Source organism: Kwoniella shandongensis, chromosome 14 (genome assembly GCF_008629635.2).
Source record: "Kwoniella shandongensis chromosome 14, complete sequence".
Classification (NCBI taxonomy): Eukaryota; Fungi; Basidiomycota; class Tremellomycetes; order Tremellales; family Cryptococcaceae; genus Kwoniella; species Kwoniella shandongensis.
The window spans coordinates 384,181-404,948 of NC_089300.1; the positions used below are offsets into that span (position 1 = coordinate 384,181).

The 20,768-nt window shown below is 51.2% G+C and overlaps 6 protein-coding genes across 6 annotated transcripts; 2 read left to right on the forward strand and 4 right to left on the reverse strand.

Annotated features, from left to right (window-relative positions):
* Window positions 1-380: 380 nt before the first annotated feature.
* Window positions 381-3,323, forward strand: CI109_107230 (elongation factor G, mitochondrial; the record flags this gene model as incomplete). Its single annotated transcript, XM_065967988.1, has 9 exons — window positions 381-706; window positions 800-842; window positions 906-1,303; window positions 1,364-1,519; window positions 1,590-2,112; window positions 2,166-2,264; window positions 2,322-2,444; window positions 2,492-3,158; window positions 3,226-3,323. The coding sequence occupies 9 exons, from the start codon at window positions 381-383 to the stop codon at window positions 3,321-3,323; spliced, it is 2,433 nt and encodes an 810-aa protein (XP_065824060.1).
* Window positions 3,324-8,733: 5,410 nt separating this feature from the next.
* Window positions 8,734-11,273, forward strand: CI109_107231 (uncharacterized protein; the record flags this gene model as incomplete). The annotated part of the gene is made up of 6 exons (XM_032003688.1): window positions 8,734-9,403; window positions 9,473-9,592; window positions 9,672-9,774; window positions 9,874-10,104; window positions 10,181-10,370; window positions 10,440-11,273. 6 exons carry the CDS (start codon window positions 8,734-8,736, stop codon window positions 11,271-11,273), a joined length of 2,148 nt encoding a protein of 715 aa, XP_031862101.1.
* Window positions 11,274-11,781: 508 nt separating this feature from the next.
* CI109_107232 (uncharacterized protein) lies at window positions 11,782-13,131 on the reverse strand (the record flags this gene model as incomplete). Its single annotated transcript, XM_032003689.1, has 6 exons — window positions 11,782-11,894; window positions 11,982-12,098; window positions 12,169-12,196; window positions 12,269-12,338; window positions 12,594-12,958; window positions 13,126-13,131. The coding sequence occupies 6 exons, from the start codon at window positions 13,129-13,131 to the stop codon at window positions 11,782-11,784; spliced, it is 699 nt and encodes a 232-aa protein (XP_031862102.1).
* A 584-nt stretch (window positions 13,132-13,715) lies between these two features.
* Window positions 13,716-16,140, reverse strand: CI109_107233 (uncharacterized protein; the record flags this gene model as incomplete). Its single annotated transcript, XM_032003690.1, has 15 exons — window positions 13,716-13,855; window positions 13,986-14,007; window positions 14,078-14,149; window positions 14,239-14,321; window positions 14,383-14,486; window positions 14,552-14,642; window positions 14,708-14,762; window positions 14,879-15,023; window positions 15,101-15,263; window positions 15,345-15,387; window positions 15,447-15,487; window positions 15,561-15,666; window positions 15,731-15,814; window positions 15,893-15,997; window positions 16,078-16,140. 15 exons carry the CDS (start codon window positions 16,138-16,140, stop codon window positions 13,716-13,718), a joined length of 1,317 nt encoding a protein of 438 aa, XP_031862103.1.
* Window positions 16,141-16,563: 423 nt separating this feature from the next.
* On the reverse strand, window positions 16,564-18,556 carry CI109_107234 (uncharacterized protein; the record flags this gene model as incomplete). Its single annotated transcript, XM_032003691.1, has 5 exons — window positions 16,564-17,271; window positions 17,381-17,674; window positions 17,779-17,981; window positions 18,103-18,333; window positions 18,436-18,556. 5 exons carry the CDS (start codon window positions 18,554-18,556, stop codon window positions 16,564-16,566), a joined length of 1,557 nt encoding a protein of 518 aa, XP_031862104.1.
* Window positions 18,557-18,876: 320 nt separating this feature from the next.
* Window positions 18,877-20,618, reverse strand: CI109_107235 (3-isopropylmalate dehydrogenase; the record flags this gene model as incomplete). Its single annotated transcript, XM_032003692.1, has 7 exons — window positions 18,877-19,138; window positions 19,216-19,323; window positions 19,389-19,713; window positions 19,897-20,100; window positions 20,166-20,339; window positions 20,500-20,534; window positions 20,605-20,618. 7 exons carry the CDS (start codon window positions 20,616-20,618, stop codon window positions 18,877-18,879), a joined length of 1,122 nt encoding a protein of 373 aa, XP_031862105.1.
* Between the last annotated feature and the right edge of the window lie 150 nt (window positions 20,619-20,768).

Below are 20,768 nucleotides of genomic sequence, written 5' to 3' on the forward strand. Positions count from 1 at the left end.
ATATATTGTTTGACACGGTGACAGAGGGATATACAACTTCCAGAAAATTGATTGTAGTCCCTTTGGGCGGGTCCCGTGCTGCTTCAGCTTCCAGAACACTAATGATAGCTCATTGGGGCGTCCATTCTCGATACAAATTTGGAAGCATGTCACGTCGATCACTTGAGATGCAATGCTTCATTTGTGACTGGAGCAACATTCACCTTCTGGCGGAGATGAACGGATGTTGATCCGACCATCACGTGACATTCGCGAAAAAGTCCGAGACCTCGAGCTCTACCAGTCAGTGTCTAGCTGGATGTATTTGACTTTTCACTGATCTCCATACCAGACTTCGTCTAATCGATCGTATCATTATCACATAGACACCAGTTGACACGATGCCAGGTATCACCCGAGCTGTTGCTCGATCGCGATTTCGTCAAGGATCAATATCGACAGCACCCCTTCGTCGTCCTACAATCTTACAACGACAACCGATCCTCATCGTCCCTTCTTCTTCTTCTTCAGCTGTCCGTCAACGATTCGCTACCGCTACCGCTTTCAGCTCGTCGTCAAGTGGCGGTTTGGTACAGAAGAGATTTGCTTCGAGTGCCGCTGCTGTCAAAGAGGATGGCGAGGGAGAATCTGTTTGGCCGGAAAGGGTGTTGCCGGTTTTGAAGGATAGTGATTTGAAAAGGTTAAAAAGGCAGAGAAACGTAGGAATGTGAGTCGACGTCTCAGTCATTTCATCGTACTTGCAAGAGGTAGAGAGGTCATGAGACGAAGGAGTAGTACTGATTGTGAGATACCTGTACAGCTCCGCCCACATTGATTCTGGAAAGACCACTTTGACGGAACGTGTAAGTCCGCACCTCGTTGGCCACCCACCTCATCGGCGCTGTCATTGACGTCTGATTTTATAGGTGCTCTACTACACTGGACGTATTCGTGATATTCACGAAGTACGAGGTCGTGATGCCGTTGGAGCCAAGATGGATTCGATGGAGCTTGAACGTGAAAAGGGAATCACCATTCAATCCGCTGCAACTTTCGCAGATTGGCTCGCACCCACACCGCCTACCGAACTCGCCGAAGGCGAGACCTTGTCGAGTGGAGAGAAAGAAAAGTTCGCGATCAACATTATCGATACACCCGGTCACGTGGATTTCACGATCGAAGTCGAGAGAGCTCTGAGAGTGTTGGATGGAGCGGTTTTGGTGCTCTGTGCGGTTAGTGGTGTGCAATCGCAAACTATCACGGTGGATCGTCAGATGAGACGGTACAATGTGCCAAGATTGGCTTTCATCAATAAGATGGATCGGTGAGTGCGCTCCAAACTCGGTGAAAGGGGACCAAGCTGATTGATCGTTCTTACTTGCAGAGCCGGATCCAACCCCTTCCGAGTCATTCAGCAACTCCGTGGCAAATTAAAGATGAATGCCGCTGCTGTTCAGGTCCCGATCGGATCGGAAGGCGACTTTGGGGGTGTTGTCGACCTTGTACGCATGAAGGCGCTTTACAACGAGGGTGTCAAGGGGTGAGTCGAGAGTCACCACCAAGTGTCCATTTCAAAGCGTCAGATTGGCTGACTGCATGCGTTCACTTAGAAATCAAGTCGTCGAGACCGATGACATCCCAGAGACCGTCCGTGCTCTTGCAGAGGAGAAGCGAGCGGAACTCATCGAGCAATTGTCCGAAGCCGATGAGACACTTTGCGATCTTTTCCTTGAGGAAGCCCCCATCTCCGAACTCGACATTGCCCAAGCCCTCCGACGAGCGACTACCTCTTTGCGATTCACCCCAGTCTTCCTCGGTTCAGCAATCAAGAACACGGGTGTTCAAGCTCTTCTCGATGGTGTTTGCGCTTATCTCCCCAACCCTAACGAGGTCCACAACCAGGCTCTCGATGCGGCTTTGCCTCCTCAGGCGCCTCCCATCCCCCTTGTTCCTGCTGCCGATGCACCGTTGGTCGGCTTGGCATTCAAGTTGGAAGAAGGTCGATATGGTCAATTGACCTACATGAGAGTGTACCAGGGAGAGTTGAAGAGAGGTTCTCTTATTTACAACGCTAGGACAGGAAAGAAGGTCAAGGTCCCCAGATTAGTGAGGATGCACAGTGATGAGATGGAGGTGAGTGTGATGTGTTGCAACTGTCTTCTTCCACTTGCTGATAAGCTTTACAGGACGTTGAAGCTATCGGCGCGGGAGAGATTTGTGCCATGTTCGGTGTCGAGTGCTCTTCGGGTGACACTTTCACCGACGGATCTACTACTTACTCAATGGTGAGTTCGCCTTGGTCATAGCAGCGCTGACGACAGACCTCCATGTTCGTTCCCGAGCCTGTCATCTCGCTTTCTATTCGACCGGAGGGCAATGAAACGCCCAATTTCTCTCGTGCTCTCAACCGATTCCAGAAGGAGGACCCCACGTTCCGTGTCCACGTCGACGGAGAGTCTCAGGAGGTGAGCGTGTTTCTGACAGCTTGGAGACAATCGCTGATCCCGCTTAGACTATCATTTCTGGTATGGGCGAGCTTCACTTGGACATCTACGTCGAGCGAATGAAGCGAGAATACAATGTCGCCTGTGTCACCGGTAAACCCCGAGTCGCCTTCCGAGAGACTATCACCGAACCCTCAAAGTTCAACTACACCCACAAGAAGCAGTCTGGTGGTTCTGGTCAATTCGGTCGAGTCATCGGTCGAATTGAACCTATGGAGACGGATCCCGATACTGGCAAGGACACGGCTTTCGACAACAGGATCATCGGAGGTAATATCCCTCAGCAGTTCATTCCTGCTATCGAGAAGGGTTTCCAAGAAGCGCTCGATCGAGGTTTGTTGACTGGTCACCCTATCACTGGATGTCGATTCGTCCTCGAAGATGGTTCAGCGCATACTGTCGATTCTAACGAATTGGCTTTCCGACTCGCTTCCGTTGGTGCATTCAGAGAAGCCTTCCAAAAGGCCAGACCTGTCGTCCTCGAACCTGTCATGACTGTCGAAGTCGTCGCACCTATCGAGTTCCAAGGTAACGTCATTGGAGCGCTTAATCAACGTAAAGGAACAATCATCGACACGGAAGTCAGAGATGATGAGTTTACCTTGACGGCGGAAGTGGCTTTGAACGACATGTTTGGTTATTCAAGTCAGTTGAGAGGAATGACTCAGGGCAAGGGTGAGTTCATCTTGCTTCTCAAAACAGCGATCGTCATGTGTAGTATACTGACGTTAGGTTGGTACAGGTGAATTCACGATGGAATACAAATCTCATCAACCCGTTATGGCCAACGTCCAAAAGGACATGACAGAGGCGTTCAGGAAGAAGCAGTTGACCAAGTAGGGCACACTCGAAGGGAAGGATTTGTATTTCGCATAACGTATAGTACGATTTAGCATAGCATTAGGTTGGATTCTTTTGACGGACAGATAGATAGACCAGAACAGTTATGACATCCCCCTCTCATTTGTGGTTGTGTTTCGCTCCATCAACGCTAGGAGAGCGAACTCGCTACTTCAACTCCTGGCGTCGGAGTCAAACATTTATCAGAAGAAAGCATCTGAACTAAGTGATCAAAACTGAAAACGCGCGTGATGGATAAAATCCCCGATCAACTACAAAACCATCAACACCACCCCCCTCTTCTCCAAACCACTCTCACACTGCATCTTCTCATCACATAACAAAACAAAATGCATGCATGCATGCATCCACACCTACTCCTCCAGAAGAGCAAAAAGCAAAAACTACAGCACCCGGGATTCCCAAGTGGTCCCCCACCTTGGTACTAACCGAGCGATACCCAGCTTAGCTGCGCAGATTTTAGATGCATAGTCTGTATAGAGGGGTAACGAGAAGCTATCAGAGGGAAGCTACTAGATGCTGCGTGGCTAGGCAGCCGCTCAAGCGAGGAGTGTTCTCGCCCTCGCCCTGACTAATGCTACGGAGATCGACATTAGCATCCAACCATAGGCAGCCCCAGGCATGTTCCACCTCTTCCAATCGCTGATCTTCGCCATCGTTTCTTCGTCCAGGAGACCTCCCGTCGAGAGGACAAGGGGCGTGAATAGCCCGGTCCCTTCCACTCGTTCTCTTTCCTCGGCAGGTAGTCCCGTCACCTTCCTTCTCGCCTGCTGGGCCAGCACCTTGAGGGCTCGCTTCTCCGTCTCCTCCTCCCATTGTCCAGCCAGTCCTAACCTCTCAAACTCCATCCTTTCCTCTCTAGTCTTGCCGTTGGACTGCAATGCCTCCTGGTATGTTGATGCGTACAGCGATATGATCTTGAGGTCGTACTCTTCGGTGATGGTTGGTCGGTTGTCCGCGTCGTCCAGTGTTACCTTGATGTCGTTGAGACGGTCGAGCCTGTTGACGATGTATGGCTCTTCTACCACCGTGGATCCCGGGATCGACTTGAGCGCTGCTGCCAGACGGTGCTTTACGGCGTCGTGGCGAGCCTTGACGTATCGGCTCCGTCCCATGCAGTTCTCATCATGCCCGAGGGTGTTTGGTGCGGAGCACTTCCGACAGGTCCCGCTGTATCCAGGCTGAAGGGTGCGGTAGAAGAGAGCGGACTGTATCGCTGCGTCCGGGATGACAAAGCGCGGAGCTGACGGAATGGCTGAGAGCCACTTCCGGCCCAGCTGTGAACTCGATTCGACCACCGAAATCCTGTCGAGGAGGGGTAGAGAAGCCATGATGGACTTGTGCTTGATGGTGTTGGCTTCTTTACACAGCTCTCGCTGAGACAAGGGGTCGACAGGTTCGTCCAGGTTGTCAACCAGGGTGCAAAGGGACGACAAAGCGAGTGACGTGGCTGCTTTGTATCCAAGGGGGGAGTAATCCCTATAGGACGATAGGCCGACACCCCCCATGGCTGGTGGGAGGGACAGGAGGTCTCGGTCGAGCTTAGACTGGGAGTGGTCTGGAGCAAAGCCGCGGATCCTGTCAAGGGAAGTCCAGAGGAGGTTGTCCAGCTCATCCCATGTCGCGTCGAGGTCGGTCGGCAAGAGCGTTTGTTGGAGATGGCGTAGTTTTTGCTGGCAAGAGAACCGGAGGATGAGGAGGGCGTGTTGCTTCGGTAATTGATGGAGCTCTCGTATCTCACCACCCACTTCCTCAATCTTCTTCTGCAGAAAAGCTTGTCTAGCTTCAACGGATCCTACACACGATCCCAGGAGACGGAATCCCTCGTCGTTCTTCATCACCTCATCCAGATCCACCTGCTTACACTTCGAGCGGTTGAGACGCAACGGAGACTGACCTGAGCCAAAGAAGTCGATGGCCTTCTGTAGCGCTCCATCGTCTTCCCCCAGGATGAATATGTCGTCGAGATACGCCAGGACTAGATACTTCTCCCCCAGAAGGGCTTGAAGCTCGTCCACCGCATCCTTGATGGCCAGGGAGAAGAGCAGTGGCCCCAGCGGATCTCCTTGTTTGACTCCTTCTGAGGACTCGATGGTGACCGTCTTCCCCTCTGAGTATACCAGAAGTTCTGACGGCGTCCCGTACGACCACTCCGTAGCTCTCTAGAAGTTTGGCGCATGCCGGCGGATGGCTGCCGCGAGCAGGTGTCGATACAGAGCGTTGAATGCGTTCGAGGCATCGAGGGATGTGAGGTATCTGAACCGTCGGAATGCAGGGTGCTTGTCGATCGTGTGCTGGACCCCGTGGATGATGGTCTCTACTCCTCCCTTGCTACCCACTCCGAACTGGTTCGTTGACAAGCTATCCTTATCGAAGTTGGAGGTGAAGATGGCCTTCATCGCCAAGCGATAAAACATCTCCCCCACCGCGATAGGGCGTATACCACCGTCCGGCTTGAGCAATGGTGTCAGCCTCGCCACCCGAAGCAAGTCCTTCCCCTCCGCAACTCCAGCAGCAATCTTCGTCGTCAGGGTAGTGAGGAAGTGGCGGAATGGTTCCTCACTGCACGCCAGGGTCATAAGCTTCACTGTCCACCCAGACGGTCCGGGAGATGTGTCGGGACGGAAGCTCTTGAGGGCGAGGAGGATGTCGTTCGATTCGGGCATGGTAGGAACCCCAACTTCGGCTCGGAGAGGGGGGTGGAAGGGTTGACCATGGCCTACAGGGTGCTTGCTCTTGAGTGCCTCGATTGTCTCGTCGTCGAGAGCGGCGATCTTTGCATCCGAACTCAGTATCCTTGCTGCCTTGCTGATCAACCCCGCCTCCACCAGCTGCTTTGCCTTCACTACCGGGCTCTTGGTGTGGCCTTTCGGCACCTCCTGCACTCTGGGCCACTGTACTTCGGGGAACTGGCCCAGCCTATCGATGACGGCAGAGTGTCCGTTCCTCATTTCGGGTGCCAGTCCAACCTTGACCAGAGCTAGTATGTCGAACAGTGTTTCTTCGGATGGCTCGGCGTTGTACTTGGCTGCTAGGCGATTGGCACAGGTGATGAACGGCCTAACCAGATTCGGATGAAGGTGCTTGATGGATCCATGGAGAGGGAGCAGGTCGGCCATGGTGTGTTTGATCCGAGTTGCCTGGTGGCGGGTTCTCGCGCTGTCTTGACCCGTGCTCTCTATCTGAGGTGATGGCTGAGAGACGTTGCTGATTCGAGGCCTAGGCCGAGGCGTTGTCGAGCAAAGCGGCGTCGGTTCGGTTGGACGCGCGGTAGGTGTGGCTATCCTCCCCATGACCGGGTGCTGGACTGGGGGTGGTGAGGGTGACGGTGAGGACGGAGCTGAAGAGGAGTTCAGGGGACCCATGGGGTCAGATCTCGGCTCGTCTCGCGACAGAGTGAGGGACGGAGGAGTAGGATGTGGTTGTGCCGGTACACTCGTCGAGGCAGGTGGGGCTGCAGCGAAGACGCGCATGCGCATCGTCCCGGATGACGACAGGCCAGGAATGGTCGGTAGTCGGTAGGTTCTGCTCCTGTCTGCCTCCCTTACGACATATTCAGTACCACCCAATCGCCTCCAAACCATCTCCTCCGACCTGCCCTTACAAGCCGTTTTGTGACCACTCAACGCCGCCTTCCCGGTCTTCATGACTGTCCCGCAATCATCACACGTCTGGATGTGGCCTTGGCATCGTCCAAAGTTCGAGCGGACGAAGGGGATCCTCGGGTGGTTGCACCTGTTGCGGCAGTGGTCGAGGATATTCACCCCCGTGAAGTCTGGGCAAACCGGGCATGGTATCGAAGCGGTTGTGGGGTCCAGGGCGGGTGTTGCAGCCTTCTTGGCTCGGCCAGCGGTGGGCTGGCTGTCGAATAGCTGGCTTGCCGTTGGACGAGGGTTCTTCGCACGACTAGCTGCTGTAGAGGCGAGATATGAAGGGGGCTTTGCGGAAGGTGGCATGCTCACGTGATTCCGAACTGTGGTCTAAGATCGTGAGGCGTAGGAGGAGAGGTCCTGATTAGAGTCCGGCGTGGGAAAGTGGAGGCAAACCGTGGTTCAAACCGCGGTTTTGGGAGGTCAAACCGCGGTTTTGGTAATTTGCAACCGCGGGAAGGTGGAGGTTGACCGTAGAAGTTCGCTCAACCAGCAACACAACTCGGGCCCTTTGTTTACTATGGTAAACAAGGCCTGTGCGCTGACAGCAGCGGCGTAGGCAGCGGGCTTGCGAGTAGAGCTGATGGGGTGAGGAGAATGGGTCAAGGAGGCGGGTGTGAGCAAGGAGGAGGCGGGGGGGAAGGGACGAGTGAAAGAATGAAAAGGCGGCCTGGACTGGTTGAGGAGATATCGTCGTTGAGGGGTTGATGATGTCGCCGATGTTTACGGTGGTGACGACGCCTGTTGTGGTGATCCGATCGGTCTGAAAGTTGTCCGAGACGTGCCCGTACCGGTAGAGAAGCGATGTGTGGAGTGTTGAGCTGGGGGGAGTAGTGGTAGTCGAGTTATGGGAGGGAGCTTGATTCTCAGAGTTGAGTGACTCTGGGAGCCTGCTCGGCGTTGGCGACGGCGACGGAGGCCGTCCCCAGCGAATCTGAAAGTACCGGCGTGTTCTGCTCGTCAAGCTCTATCGAATGGTGGTGTTTCTGCGCAGATCAGACGGGATGCGGCGTTTTCTAGCTTCTATGGCCGTAGATAAAAATAAGCCATTCCAGCTCATTCACGACCGTTGCTGAACAATAACTATTCTTATCTGTGCAGCGTGTTTGCTTGTCTTGGGTGAGAGGATATTGAGTACTCTGGGGTCAGTCGGGTTAGATGAGCTGACATGCGAGAAGTGGAAGCTCGTTGAGATGGTTGGAAGGGAAACGCAACAACAAAGATGATGTCAGACGTCTGTGCGCCATCCAATGTATGTTTGACGATTGACAAGCAAGTGAACTATACTACCAGCTCCTCTCCCATGAGAGGCTGCCTGGGCTGCATTTGCTGTTACCTATCGCATATGGTAGTCCAACCGATATAGGTTGATAGGAACAATCAGCACAAAGACCAATGAACTGCACGAAGTGCCACTTATCATCACGTACGGGGCGGATGATTTTTCGCACATCAATAATCCACATTTCACGCGTGTTTTCATTTTTGGACTTGAGCGTCGTTCGTTTAACCAAATTTCAATTTCGTTTGTTGCTGCCAATTCAGTTCGAGGTTCTTTCCAACATTACAGCTAGGAGATATCACTCTTTCATCATCAACCCTCGTCACTTGCATAGATCACATCGTGGTCCCCACTCTTTCACATTCTCTCATTAGAGGCTGGCTTTTTTCGCTAGCTCGCTCGAAGCTCAAGCTCAAGACTTGTGTTGCCGCCATTTACATCTGTAGTTGCCGCAAAAATGGCGACAACTCAGCAACAACAATCACAATCAAACTTCCTCTTCCATTCAGCCCTTCATGATAATAGCTTGTTGAAAGAACTCACTTCGAAACCATTGGTCTTTGGCGAGCCGATGCCCAAGAATTCATGGAGTTTCGATGTCGGTACGAAAGAGGTAGAAATGGGTCCGAGGAGTCCACCGCCTGGTACTGGATCGAAAAGAATTGGGGATGGAGGTTTGGATAGCGATGATGATGAGGGAGGACTGGCGGAGCAAATACGGAAGAAGAGTAAGAAGAAGAATGGCGTCGTCGTCCCCCGTGCCCAAACCAACGGAGATGTGAATGGGAATGGGAATGGAGCAGCGGAGGATGAGGAGGATCTGGACGATTCACAAACTACACTCGTTCCTCCTGGTCAGACGGGAAATCAAGTCACTTCTTCACCTTCCACCCCTCAAACACAAAAACAAAAACAACCCCCTTCGTCTACGCCCAAAGCGAGCTCCTCATCAAACGGGTTGTACACTGCCGATATCGACTTACGATGGCCAGAACCAATAGCTCATGCGAAACGAGCTGCGGGACTCGTCAATCCCTCAATGGCATGTTATGCGAATGCGACTCTCCAGGTTCTGTTGCACACTCCTCCGGTACTGCGGATAGCCCTCGCGCATGACGAGACGAACTGTGAGTATCAGACTCTCCTTCCGTCATACACGGAACGAAGCTGATTTGTCGAGGGGTTCGCCATTGTAGGTGGACAAAAGCGCAATAAGGGCTTCTGTATGCTCTGCATTTTGAGAGGTATGGCTACCGACTCTCATTGGGCGGGTAGAAAGGCATATCAACCTACCGATATACATAGGAATCTGAAACGTGAGTGCTGTCCTCAGTCATTGATGCCAGTATCCGCGAATGGTTGGCTGATTTTCCGATTCCTATCCTTCTTGAACAGATCTGAAGAAGGGCTTCAGCAAGAATAGACAAGAAGACACACATGAGTTTTTCCGCTTCGTCACAGACGCTTTACAAGCTACTGCTCTGTATGGCAAACCAAAGTGAGTTTTCGATTTATTCCCACCCCTGGATTCGTGATCGTCGTCCTCGTCTCAGGCAGCCATTGTTATCAGAGCGCTAACATGACTTGACCCTCGCAGGGATTTGCCTGAAAAGCTCAAACACACCTCTTGGGTCTACCGGGTTTGGGGTGGCAAAGTTCGATCTCGAGTCGTCTGCTCAAGATGTAACAAGCCTTCGGACACGTTTGACGATTTCCTCGATCTCAGCCTGGACGTCAATCGACAAGGTAAAAAGTCGATATCGGGCATGATGACGGGTTTCACTAGAGAAGATAAGCTAGAGGGCGATAACAAATATCATTGTGACAAGTGAGTTAACTCGCCTCCGAGCCACTATCATCGGAAAAGCGGGTACAGATCTGACGGTGTATCTTCTGTGCTTTAGTTGTAAAGCCAAGGCTGTAGCCACGAAGAGTTTCAAAATTGAACGAGCACCTCCGATCCTCACGTTGCATTTGAAACGATTCAGCGTCAACTATAACTCGTATAGCGGGAGAGCGAGAGCAGACAAGTTCAATCAGTTCATCGAGTTTGGCGAGTACCTGGATATTGCTCCGTATATGGTCAACCCAAAGGTGAGCACATTGGGTTCCCTATCCTGCCTATCATAAGATCAAAGCTGATCATTGACTGTGTGCACCTAGGTTGGCGGAACTAAATATCGGCTGTTCGGCGTAACATGTCATCGCGGTGTCGAGCTCCGATTTGGACATTACACGTCTTATGTCAAAGGTCCAGGTGGTCAATGGTTCCATGCCGATGACGAGGACATGATGCCTGTCAAGTTGGATCAAGTCCTGGGCGACAAGACGGCATATTTACTCAGCTATATCAGGACAGGCGAGGGATCATCATCGACGCCTGCCAAAACGTCTGTTGGAGGTAGCATACCTAATGGTCATATCTTGAACGGTACATCTCGATCGGCTCCTACTACTCCGCATTCGCCTGTGGTTGATGGCAAACGGAGTCACGACGAGGATGAGGATGAGAGCGAGGACGAGGAAGCCGACGAAGAAGACGAGGAGGAGGAGAAGATACATCGACCGCTCGTCAAGCGTAATGGATTCATCGGACCGTCCACTCCTGACGCATGGAAGCCAATTCCAGCTGACTCACCTCGAAAAGACGAGATGCCGCCTGAATTACCTTCGAAATTCGGCTATCAGCCGAAACCGAAATCGAAACCTACCCCTACCACACCGTTACTTGCACCCAAGGCGATCCCTCCGGGTAATTTCTACGGACAACCTTCACCTATTGCTCGACCGAAGAACCCAATGAGCGCAGGGGAATCAAGGGATTCGCATAGTAGTAGTCTGAGTAAGAAGGAGAGGAAGAAGTTGAGGAAGAGAGAGAGGAAATTTGGAAGTGGAGCGAATGCAGGTGGGAAGAAAGGTGCACCAACGCCCTTCGCGCATCAAAAGACGACTTGGAAGCCTGGGATGTTGTCGAAGATGAAGCCGAAGAATAAGTAAGAGGGCATATGGCGTATGATTTGCCTTCCCATGTCAAGGAGGAATAGGGGTACGACGGAAGAGGGACATTTTGTTGTGCATGGAGAGGATTAGGAGCGGCAACGTTCATTAGCATTTGTTCATCTGTATCTGATATCGCATACACATTCATCGTTACGTAGGTCATAGCACAACACAACATGCATTGTGAGCATCTCTCTAATAGGGCAGTTGCAGGGTACCAGTCGAGATTATGGGCGCGCTGTGCTCGACGCCGTTTAACTCTCGATTGTCCTTCTTCCAGACATGCAGCATTCACCAGAAGTCATGGTTCGACGAGTCGGGAGAAGCTTCACGATGTCATGTCAATGCACTGTTGTATTTTGATTGTAACACTATTGTATATTATCGTACACCTTCCGTCCATAATCACTAAACTTGGTCTAAAACCCTTTCGTTGACCAATGTCACTCTTTATTCGCTATGAGCGAGGGCCACCAGCTCTCCTTTCCCGCGCAAAGCCCTTTCTTTACTGCGCCTTGACTTTGGCCTCAGCTTGCAGCTGCTGCTTGCGTTCAGTGACAGTGCTCGCGATCTCGTGTAATCTCTTTCGTTCGTCATCGCTCAAGTGAGGGTCTTCCTCTACGATAGATGTCATAGACGGCGTCAGTTGACGAAACGATCAAGACAAGCAGGTTGTAGTGCTTGTTTGAGGTCACCCGCACTCACCAAGAATCGCCTTCCAAGTGTGATCGTTGCTCTCGTGGACTCCTCGAGGCTCGTCCAATGCCGACGAGTCGAATCCTGTCAACATGGCGGAAGAGACCAAGAGACCGACGGTGAGACCTATGTCATAGACGTGCATCAGTTGATCGTACTGAAGACAAAATGGAAAGTCTAGCAGGTGAGAACGTACCTTGTGCCCACATACGTGCTTGGACGACCTGCACGGGTAGAATAACGAGATCAGTGAAGTACAAATATGATTATGAGCCGTATGACATGCGCCCACGCACCTTTTGAGAAGTCGATTGGTATGGGTTTCTTGCGACGATGGCGAATGCGAGAGCCATTGATCCTGCCCATCTGTAAGGGATTGTAGAGTGTCAGTGGCGTCACATCAAAGAGCAGTTGTGCCGAATTCCCCAAAGTGATCTATATCCAGTCAACTAGCGCTGGACCGTCCATCGCTACATGCGACGCAGGTCGACAGGTCACAAGCGCGATTCCGTCCCACCGATCTCCCCAGCATCGCCAAAGACGATGATATATCGAGCCAAAAAGCCTCCCAATTTCCGCTCGCCCGCTCGCACACTCGATTGCTCCGCTCGAGACACTCACCCAGCACCGATAAGACCAAACTTGTGTCTTCCTGCCCAATCTTGAGTCTTCCCCACAAAACCCAATTTATCCCAACGTTCTCTCTCTTCCAGCAACTCCCTATCCAACTCTCTCTTCCCCACACCTGTATACTGACTCTTACTGAATCTCTCTCCCGCCTTTTCCGCCGAGATATATACCGACGGAACGACAATCACCACCGCTCCTAAAGCTTTTAGGGGGAGGGGCAAAGCTCGATAGGTGGCGGATCGTTGCATCAAGACGTAATATGCTGGAATGGAAATACCAGCTCCGAGTAAAGCTCCTTTTAAACCTCCGTTGACGGTAGCATCTTGGTATCCGCGGAAATCCTTTTCGCCGGCGATCTGGAGGCGGGGATAAAGTGTGTAGATAGGTGAGGAAGGAGTCAGGTCGTAGATTGAATTCAGATCGGATTGGTAGAAAGAGGAGCATGACAACGATCAGTCAGCACACAACACACGATCTACTCTACGAGGCATTGGCTAGAACATCAAGGTGGAGCTACACTCACTCTCATTTTGTTTGGTTGATTGGTGTGAGTACGAATGTGATGTCTTCAAAATATGTATAAGAGTGCTCTAATAAGGTCGATAGAGATAGAGATACAGATATGACTTTATGTACTTTGATACGATGCACGATGCACGATGCACGATGAAATGCCAAATTTGTTCTTTAGTGTTATTGTCGGATCATCACGGAGAGAAGAAGCATGTGTCTGATCTGACCTGCGGTGGAGGGGCGAATGACGTAGATCTGGACTACTCTTTGTCAGTCTTGCTGGAATTCCGAAGATATACTAACTACTATCGCATCATCAATCACGTAAATCTGACAAGAAACAGATGACAGGCACTTGCGTACTCACCAATCCATATCCATTCTTGAGAGATGCATAAAAGATAAAACGACGCAGACATCGCATCATCTGCACTCATTGCTGGAATTCCGAATTTCTGGTTTCGTCTCACATGTCCACCGAACCCACTTGGCGGGTGTTCTCGCTCTCCGACAGCAGGACATCAAGAAAACCTTGTTTAGATTTCACAATGAGAGCTTGACCATCACATGACGAAAAACCGGTACATGCTACATGTCTGTCTACTGTGCAATGCCCTTGCCCCTAGCCTCGTCAAACATATCGTTGAACTCTCGTCCAATCAGCATCCTTCGAATCTCTTGTGTCCCCGCTCCGACCGTATACAATCTTGAATCTCTCAACAGTCGACCTGCTGGGTAATCTGTAGACATGAGGATGATTAGATAGCCGGGTTGGGAGACAAGGGTAGAACAGAGTTGATAGGGGATGGTGGATCACGCCATTAGCCTTCTAGGTCGGGTTTCAGATGCCCGATGAGATTCTGAACATACCATTGATGTATCCGTTACCACCCTGTATCCCATGCATTCCCTTCAGCATTTGTTTCACACCCCAATCCATGCACTCTTGGCGCCGCACTCACCAAACATTGTTGCGCGTCTAATGCGACCTCTACGGCGCGGTCCGAGGAATACAATATCGCTCCGGCACAATCCTAACGTATTCCGAATAGTCAGAGTTCAGTATATGAGGTGATCGATTGATCGCATGGCCTCTCCGCCCCGCAATTGCTCATGTACATACCTTTCTCGAAGTGTTGCCCGCATCACATGCTCTCGCCACGGCGTACACGTATGCTCTCGACGCGCTCAATTTGGTATACATGTCTGCGGATTTGGTTTCTCCTCAGTCGGACCTCCGTCGATTTATCTCGTAGACCAAACTCACCCGCCAACTTGCCCTGCATTAGTTGAAATGTACCGATCTTCCTTCCGAATTGTTCTCGCTCGTGTGTGTATTCTAATGCGAGGTCCAAAGCAGCTTGCATGATCCTGCGATCCGATCCGAGCTGCATCAGTCACAGGACGAAAATTAGAGGTGGGGCCGTCAAGCTCACCCCAGTGGTCCCCCACTCAGGACCAGCCGCTCGAGATCCAGCCCCGACATGAGTACTGACGCCCCTTTCCCTACGGTACCGAGCACGTTCTCTGCGCCAAATGGTTCAGCACTCTGTGTCACCTGCCAGCTGGTGTCGAAAGTGGTCGTCTCTCACCTTCGGGGATCTCGACATTGTCAAAGAACAGTTCAGCAGTAGGAGATCCTCTCATCTGCGCAGGGAGACGTCAGCTCAATAGCTCAACATCACATGTCGGCGAGGCGCCCGCGACACCCCATCTTCCAAGCAAGCGATGACAGGCTCAAGACACCCTTCGACCACACTCACCCCAAACTTATCCAGCTTCTCTCCCACTTCGAACCCTTTGGAACCCCGTTCTACCAGAAACGCTGTCATCCCTTTAGACGGCGCCACTTCCGTATCAGTCTTTGCGTATATCAGGAATGTAGAAGATACAGGGGCGTTTGTGATCCTTCAGACAAACGACCGTCAGTCGTAGTGCACGAGGTAAGGTTCGAGCAGTATGCGATGCGAGGGGGCACTACTCACCAGCATTTACTGCCATTCAATACCCATCCACCATTCTCGCTCCTAACAGCTTTGCTCCGCATCGAAACTACGTCCGATCCCGCATTTGGCTCAGACATTGCTAGTGATCCGACGTGCTCCCCAGTGAGTAACGGTGGGAGGTATTTGTCGATCTGGGACTGAGCTGCGGAGGTGCCAACGTAGACAGAGGATGATGGACAATGATCAGTTGTACGAAGGAGAGAGATTGGAGGATTAGACTTACTTCCCCATCGGACTAGTTGGTTCACCATGAGATTGGAGTGTGCCTACGGGTTTCGGATCAGCTCTCACTCAGCCTCCTAGTGTCATGAGCAGAATCACTCACTCCATAACTGAGAGCGATACTAGCCGATGCCCTACTCAGTTCTACTCGTCGCACAAATTCATCAGCACGATCTACGGGGGACGGGAGCAGTGGGATTACAAGACGTAGACTCACCCTCCATCGCTATTGTATGTTCTAGATATCCTAATCCCAATCCTCCCCATTTCTCAGGGACAGTTACTCCCAGTAATCCCATCTCACCAAGTTTCGGAAATATATCCTATGCAATCCATATCTTATCAATCTCGGTGGGAGGGAAGGGAATGTAGAGCCGAAGGACATACATTTGGAAGTTGATTAGTCTTATCAATCTCTTCTGCTCTCGGAGCGATTTCTTTCTGAGCAAAATCGTGTACTACGTTCCTGAACTGAGAGAGAAGTCAGTTCACCAAGTGTATCATCTGCGCCGAATCGGACAAAAGGGAGGGCTGAGAACATGAACCAACTTCTTCTTGTGATTCTGTTAAACCTGCTATTGAGGTACTGTACGACGAGAAAGATCTCCGTCCTATATCGTTGATGGAGCTGGAGATCCGTTTCTGGCAATGTAACTGTAATAAGGATATGTCAGTCAACTTGCCTCGCAAACCATGTAAGAAACCGTTAAAACAGGGTGGCAATTGTGACTCACGGGACTGATGACACCCCTTGCGATTCCACCACCTAATTTGAACGTATGTCGGATTGAGATCATACTGCGTTGCGAAGACTGCGTTGATTGTGATAGAGCTATGAATGGAGAAGTGACAGCTTGACAGAAGATGTTGATAAGTTTCGCTATTCGTTAAGTCTGTTGATTTGTGGTGCTCGATATGGATATCAAGTCATGCGCCGTCGCGTCCTTTCGAGTGATCACGCCGGTTAACCTAGTTTACCGAGAACACAGAATCACAACGAGTACTCGTAATCATTGTGTGCTGTGTTGACTCTCTCTGAACGGAGCTGTGTACGCGATGCAGATCTGGCTGTGTGTGATCCTTCATCTAGGCTATGCATATCATTCTACGTATAGCATTCCTTAGCAGTCCATGTGAAAGAAAAAATGCTCCGTCTAAAAGTATACCATTCAGTCTATGCTGGATCTCTGTTTTGCCCTCAAAATGATTGTCCCTTGAGCTCATGCCCCTACCTTCTCTCTCAATTCCTTCACCACCTCGTCCACCAACCCATTCTCAACTTTGCCCCATTTCCCATCCACCTTACACATGTACCTCCCTTTAGCTCCGCCACCTTTCACCCTCCCCTCCAAGACTTTTTTCAATCGTTCATTCACATCTTTCGCAAGGTCCTGATCTGTCGATTGGATCATCAACAATGTCGGAGTGATACCCACCGGCGACGAAGTGGTAATGATCAATGGTTTGTCTGATGAGACAAACGATTGAAGATATGTCGAAGAGATAGAACCTAAGAACTCGAAATCATGTGTCGATTTCTCTTCCCTCTTTATCCAGACAATCCCCTTCGCTTTATCATCATGTCCCTCTTTCACAGCTTGTTCAGCTACATATTTCGCCATTTCCGCTTTGAGTGATTTCCCCGCATCCACAGCTTCTTTACGCTGTACTTCCAATCTCTCGAGTTTCTCGACCAAGTCCCCTCGTCCACATCCGACAACTTGAGCAGCAGCAGTGAGAGTACGTGATGTCGCTTGTAAGTATCGGATCGCTCGTGGTCCCGCTGTAAAGTACAACTTGGTAGCGCTGGTCGAGGACGTAGTGGGTGGGATGACGTGGATGAGACTGAGGAGGGAAAGAGAGGGTGATTGTGTACCGCAACATGCGTTTCGGTCAGTATCTTGGATGTTGATGTGTCGGATGACTCCCTAAGCGAGTAGATATACAATATCAGCTCGTGCGTCCTGATGTGACTACCACACCTGATCGAACGTGACTGTTCGAAGCGAGATAGTAGTAAGATAAGTCCTCACTCACCCCTGAATAATCCTTCGGCAGCCCTCTCGCATTCCTCTCATCCTCCTCTCCACTGTGTCCGACCTCTCCACCTTGGACACTAACGTCCACCCAAACTTTCTTCGACAATCCGATCAACTCCGTGCATCGCCTCTCGACCGCTTCTGCCTCGTCTTGTGTCAAGGAACGAGAGAGCTCGACGTAGGGCGGTTCGAGAGATGGGAAGGCGTGCATGGACCATGAGAGAGTGGGGAGGACGTAGGGCGGTGCGTCGAGGACTGCAGAGAGGAGATGTTGTGAAGTATGGATTGACATCTGGCGAGCAGGAGTCCGTCAGCTCTGGACCTTTCGACCCACTTGAGTGCAGACACAGCATGGACGTTGATCGCTGAATGCTGTGTCATAAGCTTGTGACTTACCTGATCCATCCTCCGTTCCCAATCCACCTCCACTTCCACCTCTCTTCCTTCCCAATCAACTTGGACATCATTCGGTACTCTTACAAGATGTACACTGTCCAACTTCTTCCTCAGACACCCTTCGACTACGAATGTGGAAGTCCGTTTATCACCATTCGGGTCGAGCAGGTGGATCAAGCCTGTGTCAAAAGGTTGACCACCGCCTGGAATTGCAGACAAGGGTTAGCTTGCTATCGCTTTGATAGTATACAACACATGAGGCAGCACCAAGTTGCACGACCTATAATGATAATCATGATCAGATGGAGCGAGAGCATTACTCACCCTCGGGGAAAATGACCGTATCATTCAATTCTACCTCCCACAACTTCCCTTCTTTCGTCTTATCCCCACCTCCGTTTGTCACGGGAGTAGCATTACCCGATGTCGTCGTCGATGTCGACGTTGCGGACTTCTTCTTCGATCCTACCTTTCCTTTTGGAATAGGAGGAGCGGCGATTGTCGCTTCTCGGGCAGAGTGGACGGTCGTCCTTAGACTCCGGAGGAGGGGATCACCTAAATATTGAACGGGTGGTTAGCTTCCTTAAATTCAAACGAAGGCTTAACGTCCTTCGGAAGGTAGGTTAAATCGCAAGTTATAGCACACTCCACACTCACGCTGGCATGCCAGTAGACCGACGATCCTCTTAGCGGGAACTTGACTCGTGTCAAAGTGAAATCGGGTATAGTCTTTAGGTGTTGCAGAAGTTGGCAAAGGTGGATCAAGTGTGTATGTCATTGTACGAGTCGTGGAAATGCTTTGTCTCTGCTTGCTATCGTGGAATGTGTCTATTAGATGTACACAAAGGTTGTGGACTTGAACAGATGAGGTGACAAGAGACAGAAAGTTGTAGAATGATAAACAGTCCGATATGGATCCCTTCTGACTCGCTGTAGATTACCTTGGTTATCGGACCAACGGTCATCTCCGCCTCTTATTCAGACGCCGACCCGAACTCGAACTCAGATGGCGAATGATGAACTAGACTTCCGAGTACTATGACACATCGCATGCATTGACTGCACATTTTTGTTGGACATCTACAAGACAGCTTTTACTCAAGCGTTCAAGAGCTTCTTCAACACCTCGACGACCTTGTCTCCCACATCCTTGCTTCCGTTTTCACCACCCAAATCTCTTGTCCTCAAGTCGAAGCCACCGACCTCGGGACTATCCAAAACTGTCTGGACGGCCTTCTCGATGAGAGCGGCAGAGTCGCCCTTGCCGAGAGAGTATCGGAGCATCATAGCGGCTGAAAGGATTGTTCCGATGGGATTGGCGATGCCTTGGCCGGCGATGTCGGGTGCGGAACCGTGGATGCTGAGAGGGAAGTGATCAGCCAGAGTCATCACGTACAGCGGTCAGACGATGCGTCGTGCAGATAAAATACCACTTACGGCTCGTAAAGACCCATGGTGGTCTTGCTCGCATCGGGGGCACCGGCGAGGGAGGCAGAGGGGAGGAGACCGAGAGAACCAGGGATAACGGAAGACTCGTCGGAAAGGCTGTCATTGCAAACGTGCACGTCAGCATCGTGATGACACTTTCTTTCGCTTTTTGTCTCACTCACATGTCACCGAACATGTTCTCGGTCAACAAGACACCGTTCAACTTTCTAGGGTTGGCGACCATGATCATAGCTGCCGAGTCGACCAACTGATGTTCGAGCTTGAGCTGGGGATACTCCTTGGCCATGAGCTCGGTCACAGTCTTTCGCCAGAGTCGAGAAGTAGCGAGGACGTTGGCCTTGTCGACGGAAGTGACGGGGAGAGGGGGCTCAGCGGCAAGAGCGATCTGGGCGGCGACTCGGGTAATTCGCTCGACCTCGGATTTGGAGTAGATACATTGATCCCATGCGACACCTTCCTCGTTGGTTTCTTGACGTTCACCGAAGTCTACGAAGAAGAGCGGGAGACATTGTCAGCACGACTTTCGTTGTCGACTCCGATGCCAGACTAAAACCTCCAGCACAAGACATAGGGCCGGAGCGATAGGATGCGATGAAGGCAATTGAATATGGTGATTTTGACGTGATTGGAGAACATGCAATCTCGCCAGCAAGGCTTCAGCCCACTCACAGATACCACCGATCAACTCTCTCACAACAGTGATATCAGTCCCCTTTGCAACCTCCTCCTTCAACGGACTCCTCTTCAACAAGTTGTCAGAAACAAAGCTGGCAGGTCTGATGTTGGCGTAGAGACCAAGCTCTTTTCGGAGTTTGAGGATACCTTGTTCGGGTCGAACGGGTCCAACACCCCATTTAGGACCACCGACAGATCCTACAGCGATATAAAACATTATCAGCATGTCTTCCTTCACGGAGTAGGGAGATTGTTAGACTGACCCATCAAGACCGCATCGGCCTCCTTGCACGCGTTCAAAGTGACGTCAGGCAAGGGAACACCGTGGTTGTCGATACCGGCACCTCCAAAGTCGTATGATTTGAGCTCGATCTTGAGGTCAGAGTGGGCAGTGAGAGTTTCGAGGACACGGATGGCTTGGTCGACAACCTCGGGACCTGCAGGCTGAGGTCAGTACATCTTCGTGAGGAATGGTGGTAGGAGATCAGGTTGAAGCGAGCTTCTAAAACGACGGGACGGCGGCCGCATTCATAGGGATACAGCGAAGGAGAATGCGAACCCCTCTCTATAGGAGTGGTGGCTGGGAAGTAGACGTACCAATACCGTCTCCGGGAAGAACAGCAATCTTGAAACTGAAGTAGAACGGTCAGCCAGTGAACTGCTTGAGAGGCATTGAGCTAAGAGACGGGGCAAGCAGCTCACACTTTGTCAGACATTGTGTTTGCTCGTATGTGAATCAGGTTATGTGTGTTTGAGAGAAGAATATGGGTGATCTGAAGGATAGTTGACCAATGATTATATACGATTTACATTCAACGCAACGACCACTGCTGCTTCGATCACTTTGACGTTTCAACACCGTCTCG